Raw genomic sequence first — 13707 nt, forward strand, 5'->3', positions numbered from 1 at the left:
CTCCTTCTCTCTCTGACCCTCCCCTTCTCATCCTCTGTCTCTCTCTGTATCAAAAATAAATAAAACTTTAAAAAAAAAAAGTAGAAGTTCATCTTTCAATTTATAAAATATCTTAGAAACTTTCTATGTATCACTTCATAATGAAGGAAAGAATAGTCCAAAGACATTAAGTAATTTGAATCCAAGCTAATCAACCAAAAATATTTGACAGTGCTTTCCTCCATATTTAAAGGCTGGAATTACATAAATTTTTTATACATTTGACAAGTTTTCTTCTATTTCATTAATTTATAAATTATGATGACATTGTCATGTATTTTGTTAATACAAGTAAATCATGGTCTGTATAGAACTAATTTATCAGGGTATTTTAAATGTTTATTTTTGAGGGGGGTAGAGGGAGGGAGAATGAGAACAAGCTGGGAAGGACAGAGAGAGAGAAACACAGAATCTAAAACAGGCTTCAGGCTCTAAACCGTCAGCGCAGAGCCTGACAAAAGGCCTGAATCCGTGGACTGTGAGATCATGACCTGAGCCAAAGTCAGACGCTTAACTTACTGAGCCACCCAGGCCCCCCAGTCAGGGTATTTGAGATAGAGTAGTTTTTTATTCTGTCTTTGGTGATCCAGTTGCCTAGTTTTCTTTGTTTGTTTGTTGTTTTTTTAAGTATACATCCAAGTTAGTTAGCATATGGTTCAATAATTATTTCAGGAATAGAATCCAGTGATTCATCCCCTACATATAACACCCAGTGCTCATTCCAAGTGTCTTCCTTAATGCCCCTTGCCCATTTAGACCATCCCCCATCCACAACCCCTCCAGCAACCCTGTTTGTTTTCTATATTTAAAGAGTCTCTTATGTTTTGTCCTCCCTATTTTTATATTAATTTTGCTTTCTGTTTGTATCTTAAATTCCACATATGAGTGAAGTCTTGGGAAATTTGTTTTTCTCTAATTTCACTTAGCATATTATACTCTAGTTCCATCCACATTATTGCAAATGGCAAGATTTCATTCTTCTTGATTACTGAGTAATAACTCCACTGTGTATACCATATCTTCTTTATCCGTTCATCTGTCGATGAACATTTGGGCTTTTTCCATACTTTAGCTATTGTCAGTAGTGCTGCTATAAACATTGGGTTGCATGTGCCCCTTTGAAACAGTACACCTGTATCCTTTGGATGAATACCTAGTAATGCAGTTGCTGGATTGTAGGGTAGTTTTGTTTTTAACTTTTTGAGGAACCTCCATACTGTTTTCCAGAGTCCAATTACCTAGATTTAAGAAAAATTATAAAAATTATCTAATGTCATTTCTTTATTATTTTTATATAATAAAAGACGTATACATTGTATACATTAATACCTAATTTAAGAATTTAATATATGCATCTTATATTCATAATTTTTTCTTTCTTTTAATGATGATGATATATATTGAGCAGTGTTCTTATGATAGACATGATCCCTTTCAATGTTTGTTTATTTTCTTAGGGAGAGAGAGAGAGCACAAGCAGGGGAAGGGCAGAGAGTGAGAGGGAGAGAGAGAATCCCAAGCAAGCTCTGCACTGTCAGCACAGAGCCAGATGTGGGGCTCGAACTCATGAACCATGAGATCATGACCTGAGCCGAAACCAAGAGTCAGATGCTTAACTGACTGAGCCACCCAGGTGCCTCTGTATTTATTATATTTTAAAAATTAGTATTTAGAGACTGATGAGTAAGACTATGAAGAAGATTCAAGGTTTAGAGAAGAATGCTTTGACTAGATAATGAAGCAAGCGTGCTAGGATATAAAAGCAAAAAATATTCTTGATGGTGATTTAATTGTAAACTCTCAGGAACAAATAGGCCTAAACTATTAAGTACTACATTAATACATACTTTGCTATTTTTACGATTCAGTTATATAAAGGAACCATTGAGTAATAACCAGCATTGTTGACAGTGAACTAGTAACAGACTTTTTTGATAAATGTTAAGATCTAAGAGAGGAAGAAACTGAGGCCCATGGTCCATGAGAAGACAGTTCATCTATTTGAAGATAGGCACACCATTTTAGTTAAGTTTACAAATATTCATATACTATGGATAGTAATGACTTTCAACAAACCTTCCCAGAATTTACTCATCTTTTTTTAAATGTTTACTTTTGAGAGAGACAGAGAATGGGGGAGGGGTAGAGAGAGGAGGACAGAGGATATGAAGCAGGCTCTGTTCTGAAAGCAGAGAACCCGATGTGGGATTCGAACTCACGAACTGTGAGAATATGACCTGAGCTAAAGTCTGATGCTTAACTGACTTTTTTAAAGTTTATTTATTTATTTTGAGAGAGAGAGAGAGAAAGAGCATGAGCGGGAGAGGGGCAGAGAGAGGGTAAGAGAGTGAATCCAAAGCAGGCTTTTGTGCTGTATGCACACAGCCCAGTGCAGGGCTTAATCTCATGAACTATGAGATCATGACCTGAGGCACAATCAGGAGTCGGATGATGAACCACCTGAGCCACCCAGGCACCCCTAGAATTTACCCATCTTACAGTGTCATTTAGAGAGTAAGAATGTGGTTTCTTTCCTAGTTAGTAGCTACTCTAATATATGACTTACATAAAATAAATTGTAAAACCTCAATATTGTATAATAATGGTATGTTAAAATGCACTGTGACAACAAATAGAAGGGTCAGATTTTTTTGATAGTGGAATATTGGCTGGAAAGAACTTTTAGGTTTTCTCTTAAAGTATTTTATCTTCAATTATTTTAAGACAAAGTAGACCCTGACTGGGTATTAAAAATATGTTAGGTAATGAGGATGCATGGATGAATAAAACATGACTCTGGTCCTCAAGGAGCTTGAAATACATTAAATAGACATATAACTACAATTCAGTGTGTAAAGTGCTATGATAGTTGTAAGTGCAGGATTCTATGGAATCACATAAAAGGAGTGCCTAATACAAAGTAAGGAAAGATCATTGCTTTCCATGATATGAATCCTTAAGCACTTAGCATAGTACTGAGCATATGGTGGGTCTTCAAATATTTGATGAATTGGAACCTACTTGATTAAAAAAAATGAGCCTGACTTAATTTTTGCTTAAAGCAAAGTCTTTAAACTTTGTATGCCAAAATGTTATTCTTGATGAACACTTTTCATGTTGATACAGTAATTTCAATGACCATATAAATTAATCAGTACCTAGAGCTAATTTTTGGATGTAATTAGTAGTAGACAACAGGATGGATCTCATATTTTAGGAACAGATGTGCTGCACAGAGCTGGACACATACTAAATGTTCAAAAATAATAATTATTTAGTTTTTTGAAAGCTTCAGAGATTATTCAATGATTTCAATGTCATTTGCAATGACAAGATCTCATTCTTTTTATGGCTCTGTAATACTCCATTATTCCATTATATATTCCAGATATATGTAGCACAACTTCTTTATCCATTCACCAGTAGATGGTTATTTGGGCTCTATCCATAATTTGGCTATTGATAATGCTGCTATAAACATCAAGGTGCATGTATCCCTTTGTATCAGTATTTTTTATCCTTTGAGTTAATACCTAGAGGTGCAGTTGCTGGATTATAGGATAGTTCTATTTTTAACTTCTTGAGGAACCTCCATCCTGTTTTCCAGAGTGGCTGCACCAATTTGCATTCCCATGAATAGTGTAAGAGGGTTCCCATTTCTCTACAGCCTTGCCAACACCTGTTGTTTTCTGGGTTGTTAATTTTAGCCATTCTGACAGGTGTGAGGTGATATCTCATTCTGGGTTTGATTTGTATTTCCCTGATGATGAGTGACTGTGAGCATCTTCTCATGTGTCTGTTAGCCATCTGGATGTGTTTGGAAAAATGCCTATTCACGTCTTCTCATTTTTTAACTGGATTATTTTTTGGGGGAGGATGTTGAGTTGTATAAATTCTGCATATATTTGGGACACTAATCCTTTATCTGACATGTCATTTGCAAATATCTTCTCTCATACTGTATGTTGCCTTTAAGTTTTGTTGATTGTTTTCTTCGCTGTATAGAAGCTTTCTATCTTGAAGAAGTCCCAAGTACTTGTTTTTGCTTTTGTTCCCCTTGTCTTAGGAGACATATCTAGTAAGAAGTTGCTATGGCTTGATGTCAAAGAAGTTACTTCCTGTGTTCTCTTGGATTTTGTTGGTTTCTTATCTGACATTTAAGTCTTTTATCCATCTTGAATTTATTTTTGTGTGTGGTATAAGAGAGTGGCCAGTTTCATTCTTTTGCATGTTGCTGTTCAGTTTTCCCAGCACCATTTGCTCAGGAGACTATCTGTTTTCCATTGGATATTTTTTCCTGCTTTGTTGAAGATGAATTGACCATATAGTTGTGGGTCTATTGAATGATTTCTCTGACCTGACCACCAAATTCTCTAAAGGAATTTCTTATTTTATCATGATGAAAGAAGATGAAAAGCATGAATCTTGTGCAATAATAAGTACTATATTAACCAGTGGAAACCCTGAGCAACTAAAATGAAAGCCTTTTGCTTGGCAGATCTGAAGGAAAAATTAAACAATATTTTATACTAGGGACACTTTACTTATGATTGGACTTAGAACTAATGCATATGAAAAATTAGAGGTCAGTACTAAATTCTGTGGTAGTGACTATAAATACAAATGAATTCATTAACTGATTCAATAAATTTAGGCTTCAACTTTATGATGCACCCTACTCTAGGCCCAGAGATACAGAGATTTAAAAGTATAGACTGGGAATGATGCAGGGAAACACAGTCGTGGCACAGTGTGAGTCAATGCTGTAATAGACATAAGTACCAAGTACTGTCGGTGTACAAAAGAAGAGCAGCTAGTGGTGCAGAAAAAGAAAAAATTAGTATGGATTAGGTTAGTCATAGGCTTATTTTTTTTTAATAAGCAGGCAATGTGATATTTTGTTTCGACTGTGTAATATTTGTTACCTGATACGTTTTAAGGAACTTGTAGATTATATTTTTATTATATGAGATTATGAACCTCCAAAGACTTAATAAGTCATGTGGTAGTTGAGTCGGCCAGCAGCTTCCCAGTTGTCTTTATACTATAGTATACCAATTATGAACTATATTCAAACCCAGGTGGACTTAACTCCCTGCTCAGTATGAACAAGTATGATATCTACTTTGTTTGCTATTTATTATATCTAACTATTAGGAATCATTAATATGCTTTAAACATATAGATGATAAATTTCCCTTAAATACTAACTAGTTTTGATAAATTTAACGGTCTTTTTTCTTTCTTATTAAGGGTCTACTGTATTTGCTGGTAACAGACCAGGGGTTTCTTACAGAAGAAAAAGTTGTTTGGGAAAGCCTACACAATGTGGATGGTGATGGAAATTTCTGTGACTCAGAATTTCATCTGCGGCCTCCTTCAGATCCTGAAACCGTATACAAAGGACAACAGGATCAGATAGATCAGGTAGATTTGCTCATTCATTTTGGGGAACCTGCGTAGCTCCGTCGGTTAAGCATCCAACTGTTGGTTTCAGCTCAGGTCACGATCTCCTAGCTTCGTGGGTTTGAGCTCTGCATCAGGCTCTGTGCTAGTAGTGCAGAGCCTGCTTGGGATTTCCTCTCTCCTTCTCTCTCTGCCCTTCCCCCACTCATGCTATCTTGCTCTCAAAAATAAATAAACAAACTTAAAAAGAATTAAAATGCTGTTTTCAAATGTGAATCCAATTATCTAAAACTTTTAAACTAAATAAAGATTTATTCATTTATATGCTTGTGAAATTTTCCTGACATTTTCCAAATCAGTAAGTGATCATTTTACATGTCATCCCTTGATTATACCTGGTTCAGAGGGCCAGATTATATTGAACTGTGAAGGTCATGGTACAGAGTTTGAATTTTAATTGCAGTAGGGAAGATATGGCAAATGTTAAACATGGAAGTAAGATGATCTACCTTTTTAAAGGCTACTATGTGAAGAATGCTTAGGAATGACACAGGTATAAGCAGAGACTAGGAATTCAAGCAAGAGGTGATGATGGCTGAGCCCTGGTGCTAGAGATGAGCTGAGCACAGTTTTGAGATATATTTTGGCTAGTCAGAAAAAGTAGAAAAAAGTTTTTTTTAAACTTTTTAAAAATGTTTTTTAATTTATTTTTGAGAGAGAGAGAGAGAGAGAGAGACAGCATGAGTCGGGGAGGGTCAGAGAGAGAAGGAATCACAGGATCTGAAGACAGGCTCCAGGCTCCAAGCTAGTGGTCAGCACAGAGCCCGACACGGGGCTTGAACCCACAAACTGTGAGATCATGACCTGAGCTGAAGTCAGACGCTTAACCAACTGAGCCACCCAGGTGCCCCCCAAAATAACTTAACATTAAAAAAAATAAAACTAAAACTGAGACAGATGAGATCTTTGCCTGCTATTTAGATGGGCAGGCTTGGAGCCACAGGAGTGTTTACTACTGGAAGTATAACAGTGATATGACTTCTTACCTGAGACAGAAATATGGTCATGTTGATCAATTGGCACATGTTTCTAATGCTGATAACATCAGATACTGATAACAATTTAAGTAGATAAGATAGACTGTTCATTTAGCCAATAATCATTGAGCAGTTGTATTCCTGGTACTATTAACAAGCTCCTGGGGACTCACAGATAAATCATGTAGTCCTGTCCTCACAATTCTATAGTCTAACAGAGAGGCAGATATTTGACTGACTAATAATTATATGTTAGTCTCTGTAATGGCAGTTCGAGTAGTAAGCTATGAGTGCATGGAAGAATATGTGATTCAAAGATGCTAATCTTTCTAGGACTTTTGGAAGTTAAGTATCCAAACAGCTGTAATAATCAACATGTGCATTTTCCTTCAGAAGCTTTATAAGGGTATTTAAAAATATATATATATTATTACTTGAGAAATGTGCAATATTTTTCTAACACTATAGGTAAAAACTATCAGAGCAGAGGGAATGAAGGTAAGGCAATAGATTGCCACAGTAATACATTTGTAAGATGTGAGAAGAATGATGCATGATATTGTCTGTGGCAACAGCAAGAAAAGAGTGGATTTAAGATCATGGGACTTGCCAAACGCAGTTTGAAGAAGTGAGAAAAATTTGAAGGGCAAATTCTTGGTATTAGTAAGATATTCATGCTAGATAGTGCAAGGTCTTCAAAGTCCACCACCTTTTAGATACCTTCTGTGGGTAGTTAAAATTCTCTTATTTTGAGGATAGATTGGGGGAGATGTACAGTGTAGTCAAGTTTTATTCAGTACTAATTCTCAATGAAGGTGGGTGTTAGGTTATATAACCTTTTTTTTTTTTTTACGTTTACTCATTTATTATTTCTGAGAGAGAGAGAGAGAGAGAGAGAGAGTGCATGCATACGGGCTGGGGAGGGACAGTGGGAGGGAGAGAGACACAAAATCTGAAGTAGGTTCCAGGCTCTGAGCTGTCGGCAGAGTTGAATTTGGAGCTCGAACTGAAAAACCATGAGATCATGACTTTAGCCGAAGTCGGGCACTTAACCAACTAAGCCACTTAGGCACCCCAGATTATACAACTTTTAACCAAAGATGCACCACTTTTTCTCAGAGAAAATAATTTGGGTGTGTGGGAGGAGGGAGGAGAGGTATTTAAGTAACTGAATATGATTGTGTGTCGGACAACTATGTTGGCTTTAAAAATCATGTTTTGGAAGACCATTTAATAAATGATTCGGGGAAATTCTTATTTAAAAAATAAGACTTTTTTGGACATTAAATGGGGGTTGGAGGATGTGTTTGAGTTTGTGTGTGAATGTAGAAAAAGCTAGGTGGATGTACCTCAGTTGTTAATAATAGTTATCTTTGCATAATGATATGGTAATTTTAACTTATTTATCCTTTTTTACTTTGTCTCAGTTTTCTGCAGATGTATTTTCATAAATAGGGCAAGGTTTATTTTATTTTTGTTTGTTAAAGTAGGTTCTATGCCTAACATTGGGCTTGAACTCACAACCCCAAGATCAAGAGTTGCATGCTCTATAGACAGAGCCAGCTAGGTACCCCTAGGGGGAGTTTTGTGAAATTTTTTTTGTTTTTTGTTTTTAGGGAGTTGTTTTGTTTTTTTAATTTAAGTAGGCTTCATGCCCAGTGCAGAGCCCAATGCAGGGCTTGAACTCATGACCCGTGATCAAGACTTAGTCAAGATCAGGAGTTAGACACTTAACCCACTGAGCCACCCAGGCACCCCTAGGGGAGTTGTTTTTAAAACTTTCTTGAATGACTTACATACTGCTTCTAGAAATAATTTTAAATGAATTCCAATAATATTTAGAACAATGGTGGCATCACTGAAATTATAGCTTGACTCAAACAGAAATACTTAGAAAACTTTTTTATATTTAAGCTCTGGTATGTTTTTTAAAAGCCTTTCTCATAGTTTTGTAAGTACAACCTCTGCATTTGCACTCATCAGTTCTTGAGTAAAATCTCATACCTAAAGAGGGTTATAATTTAATTTCATAGGACTATCTTATGGCATTATCTCTACAACAAGAACAGCAGAGCCAAGAGATCAACTGGGAACAAATACCCGAAGGAATCAGTGATTTGGAACTAGCAAAGAAACTCCAAGAAGAAGAAGATAGACGGGCTTCTCAGTATTATCAGGAACAGGAACAAGCAGCAGCAGTTGCTGCTTCTGCTTCTCCACAGGCCCAGGTAAAAGCTAGGAGTCATGCAGAGATAAGTATTTTTAAATTAGGTGTTGACTCTTCAATTACGTTAGCATTTTAAAAGCACCCTTGCATTTTATGGCATTGTCCTAAGTTTGTGTTTATCTTAATATACTTCTCATTTAGTAAAATTATTTTTCCTTAGATTCTGAGAGCAAGATTTGTCCGTTAAAATGTTTAAATCCAGTGGAGTTAACATACTGTTCTGTTAGTTTCGGGTGTACAATCAGTGATTTAAAAATTCTGTACATTACTCAGTGCTCACCAAGCTAAGTGTTCTTTTATTAATTTTTTGAAGGGTAATTTCTCTTTCATTTCTTTTTTTTTACATTTTTTTTCTAATGTTTTATTTATTTTTGAGATAGAGAGAGAGAGAGACATCGTGAGCAGGGGAGGGTCAGAGAGAGGGAGACATAGGATCCCAAGCAGGCTCCAGGCTCTGAGCTAGCTGTCAGCACAGAGCCTGAAGTGGGGCTCAAACCTACAAACCATGAGATCATGACCTGAGCCGTAGCCGGATGCTGAACCCAGGCGCCCCTGCTAAGTGTTATTTGAATCCCCTTCACCTATTTCCTCCATTCCCCTCTCCTCTGGGAAACATCTTTTTGTTCTCTATAGTTAAGAGTTTGTTTAGTTTTGTCTTTTTATTTTTCTTTGTTCATTTGTTTTGTTTCTTAAATTCCATGTATGAGTGAAATCATATGGTATTTGTCTTTTTCTGACTTACTTCACTTAGAATTGTACTCTCTAGTTCCATCCATGTTATTAGAAATGGCAAGATTTCATTTTTTTTTATTTTTAAAAAATGTTTATTTTTGAGAGAGAGAGAGAGAGCGAGAGAGCAAGCATGAGCCGGGAAGGGACAGAGAGGGAGAGACACAGAATCCAAAGCAGGCTCCAGGCTCTGAGCTGTCAGCAGAGAGCCCACTGTGGGGCTTAACGAACCATGAGATTATGACCTGAGCCTAAGTTGGATGCTTAACCAACTGAGCCACCCAGGTGACCCAATATTTCATTTTTTTAATGTTTTTATTTTTGAGAGATAGAGCATGAGCTGGGGAGGGGCAGAGAGTAGGAGACACAGATCCGAAATAGGCTCCAGGCTCTGAGCTGTCAGCAGAGTCTGATATGGGGCTCGAACTTGTGAACCATGAGATCATGAACTGTGCTGAAGTCAGATGCTCGCTCAGCTGACTAGCCACCCAGGTACCCCCATTTTTTTAAATGGCTGAATAATATGCCATTGTATATCTACCACAGTTTTTTTTAAATGTTTATTTTTGAGAAAGAGAGACAGAGTGTGAGTGTGGAAGGAGCTAACAGCTCAGAGCCCAATACGAGGCTCAGATTCATGAGCCATGAGATGGTTACCTGAGCTGAAGTCCAATGCTTAACCCACTGAGCCACCCAGGCATCCCTACAGCACATTTTTTTCCCCACTCATCTATTGATGGACACTTAGGTTGCTCCCATAATTTGACTATTGTAAATAGCGCTGCAATAATAGGCATGCACATATCCATTTGAATTAGTGTTTTGTATTCCTTAGGTAAATAGCCCATAGTGTATTACTGGATCATAGGTTAGTTCTATTTTTAATTTTTTGAGGAACTTTCATACTGTTTCCAGAGGGGCTGCACCAATTTTCATTCCCACCAACAGTAAACAAGGGTTCCTTTTTCTCCACATCCTTACAATTATTTATGTTTTTTAATTTAGCCATTCTGACAGGTGTGAGGTGATAGCTCATTGTGGTTTTGATTTGCATTACCTGATGATGAATCATCATCTTCTTTTCATGTGTCTGTTGACCATCTGTTTATCATCTTTGGAGAGATCTCTGTTCATGTCTTTGCCCATTTTTTAATTGCATTATTTGGATTTTTTAGTGTTGAGTTGTATAAGTTTTTTCTATAATTTGGATACTAACCCTTTATCAGATAAATCACTTACAAATATCTTTTTCCATTGAGTAGGTTTTCTTTTAGTTTAGTTGATTGCTTCCTTTGCTTTGCAGAAGCTTTTTATTTGATGTAGTCCCAATAGTTTATTTTTGCTTCTCTTTTCTTTGGCTCAGGAAACCTAGAAAGATGTTGTTATGGCATATGTCAGAGAAATTACTACCTGTGCTGTCTTCTAATATTTTTATGGTTTCAAGTTTCACATTTAGGACCTTAATCTGTTTTGAGTTTATTTTATGTATGGTGTAAGAACGTGGTCCAGTTTCATTCTTTTGCATGTAGCTATCTAGTTTTCCCAGCAACATTTGTTGAAGAGACTTTTTCCTGTTACATATTCATTCTTCCTTTGTCAAAGATTAGTTGGCCATATTAACTGTTGGTTTCTTCCTTTTCTGTTCCATTAATATATGTGTCTATTTTTGTGCCAGTATCATACTGTTTGTTTTTTATTTTTTTTTATGTTTTATTTATTTTTGAGACAAAGACAGAGCATGAACAGGGATGGGGCAGAGAGAGGGGGACACAGAATCTGAAGCAGGCTCCAGGCTCTGAGCTGTCAGCACAGACCCCGATGCGGGGCTCAAACCCACGAACTGTGAGATCATGACCTGAGCCAAAGTCGGAAGCTCAACCAACTCAGCCATCCAGGCACCCCAGTATCATACTGTTTTGATTACTATAGCTTTGTAATATAATTTGAAGTCTAGAATTGTGATGCCTCCAGTTTTGTTTTTCTTTTTCAAGATTGCTTTGGCAATTTGGTGTCTTTTGTGGTTCCATCCAAATTTTAGGATTGTTTGTTCTAGTTCTGTGAAAAATGGTGTTAGTGTATGATAGTGATTCATTAAATCTGTAGATTGCTTTGGGTAGTATAGACATTTTAACAATATTTATTCTTCCAGTTAGTGAGCACAGAATGTCTGTTTCTTTGTTCATCTTCAGTGTCCTTCATCAGTGTTTTATAGTTTTTGGAGTATAGGCCTTTCATCTCTTTGGTTTATTCCTAGGTATATTATTATCTTGGTGTAACTGAACCAAATTTCAGTTCTTAATAGCTCCAAGGAATATAAACCAATTGGAACAAAGTGTTTGTAACAATTAGACGGCAGTGTGAGGTACTACTGGTAGGAGGGTAGACTTCTGAGCAAGATAGACATGGATTGCATTTCATGTTTCTGTATCCCCTTACTAGGGGGAGGGAGTCCTCTACCTCTCTCAGGCTTATTTTGCCTATCTTTAAAATAAAAGATAATGCTTAACTCTTAGATTTCTGGTTAAGACAAATAATGTTAGTATTTAACCCAATGTATGACATGTATCAAGTATTCATCAAAGGTTAGCACATTTCCACTTTTCATTCTTCCCAGTTAAATGTTTTTTAAGTACTGCAAATATGACTAATAAGTGAGTTCCTTTATGTTAAATCTCATTTTATTAAATGAAAAAAATATTTCCTTAAACATAGAGGTCTCCAGTAAACTAAGTATTTCTGTTTCTAGTTCAGATATTTACTACTCCAAGCTTAAAATTTTAAACCCACTATATTTTTACTAGCTTTTCACTAAAGACCTCTTCTTATTTCACAGAATACACTTATTTCACATTCAAAGTTCTCAGGATTTTTTTTTCCTTCTTGAGAGTCTGTTTATTATAGTATTTGATGAGGTTTTAGGGAACTCAGTTTTACCAAAAGTTGTCAATTTCTTTAACATTTTCTAAACTTTAACAAATATTTCTTGAATTATGGCTTCAGGGAATATAATACTTCATATTATTTACTGTTTGAAATTTCTTTTATTTCTAATAATTGACACATTAATTAGATCTATCTAAAATGCTAGAGGCAGTTACTCAGATACCATGTAATATAACAAGTCTGTGTCCAAATAACTTTTCATTAATGATTCCGTTCACTCTTACAGTTTTTCTTTGTAGATAACTATATTAAGTACTTTAGAAAGTTGAGGTAATTTCTTCCTGTTTATTTTTCTTAAAGCAAAGCCAGCCAGCACAAGCCTCTCCATCAAGTGGAAGACAATCTGGGAATATCGATCGTAAACGAAAGGAACCTCGAGAAAAAGATAAAGAAAAAGAAAAGGACAAAAATAGCTGTGTCATTTTGTAACAAGTGGTGGGTTCTGTTGGATGCATCTACATGTCTTGAGAAACAAAACCACAGGAGGAAAGGAAGAAAAACCGATAAATACCGTCTGTGCCTGATTTCCCAATGGATTTTGTTCATGTTTTTCAGGGGAAAGGTTGTTACACTTAGTTACAATCAGACTTTTTCAAGTCACACAGTACATGCTTCGTGAGCTGGAGTTTTGTGTTACAAGTTGGAAATGCTGTGTGGTATCATTCATGAAAAATACTGCACTTGTAGCCAAATAAGCAAATCACAGCAAATTTTGTGTCATAGTGACATTCATAACTCATATCAGTTAGTAAGCTATTTTATCTTCTGTTCTAACAATGAATGAAGGTAACTGATTTTGTCTGATTCCTTCCTAAAATCTAAATATTAGCACAATAGTTTCTGAAATTAATTTTTACAATGTTAAATTATTATCTAATCCAAGAGAAACCAGGGGTTAATATAGGGATATAAAAAGAAAACCCACACACACAAGAACAAACAAGAAACAAACCAAGACAAAAAATAACAGAAATAAATAACCTTTAATCCTGTACTGGACTAGTTCTGCCCTTGAACAGCTTTACCTTTCTTTAGGAATGTACATTTTAGATACTGTCTTGAGAACTATTAATGGAGCTTGGGTTTAATTTAGATAGAAAAAATAATTTGTATTTCTTTTCCAATAGCAAAAAATTACATAACACTAATACTCATATTCTGTCAAATCAGATATTAATGGCTTTGTAGTGTTGTAAAATTTAGAGGAATTTTGAAATCTTTAATATAGGTAACCTGTACTACAGTTACTATTTACTGAAAGTGCGATAACTGAATATAAGAAGGAAACCACAGTGGATGCTAGGCCTTGTAAATACAGGAATATAG

At 35.9% G+C, this 13707-nt stretch overlaps 1 protein-coding gene across 2 annotated transcripts in view; it reads left to right on the plus strand.

Moving 5' to 3' along the window:
* MINDY2 (MINDY lysine 48 deubiquitinase 2) overlaps nucleotides 1-12905 on the plus strand; it is a 74424-nt gene extending 61519 nt beyond the window's left edge. For both annotated transcript variants that reach the window (XM_029952379.1, XM_029952380.1), the window contains 3 exons: nucleotides 5293-5466; nucleotides 8516-8710; nucleotides 12682-12905. In XM_029952379.1, the coding sequence (XP_029808239.1) occupies nucleotides 5293-5466; nucleotides 8516-8710; nucleotides 12682-12810 (498 nt within the window). In that variant the 3' untranslated portion in view covers nucleotides 12811-12905. The remainder of the gene's footprint in view (nucleotides 1-5292; nucleotides 5467-8515; nucleotides 8711-12681) is intronic.
* Nucleotides 12906-13707: the final 802 nt, after the last annotated feature.

The sequence above is a fragment of the Suricata suricatta genome, chromosome 9 (genome assembly GCF_006229205.1).
Source record: "Suricata suricatta isolate VVHF042 chromosome 9, meerkat_22Aug2017_6uvM2_HiC, whole genome shotgun sequence".
Taxonomy (NCBI): Eukaryota; Metazoa; Chordata; class Mammalia; order Carnivora; family Herpestidae; genus Suricata; species Suricata suricatta.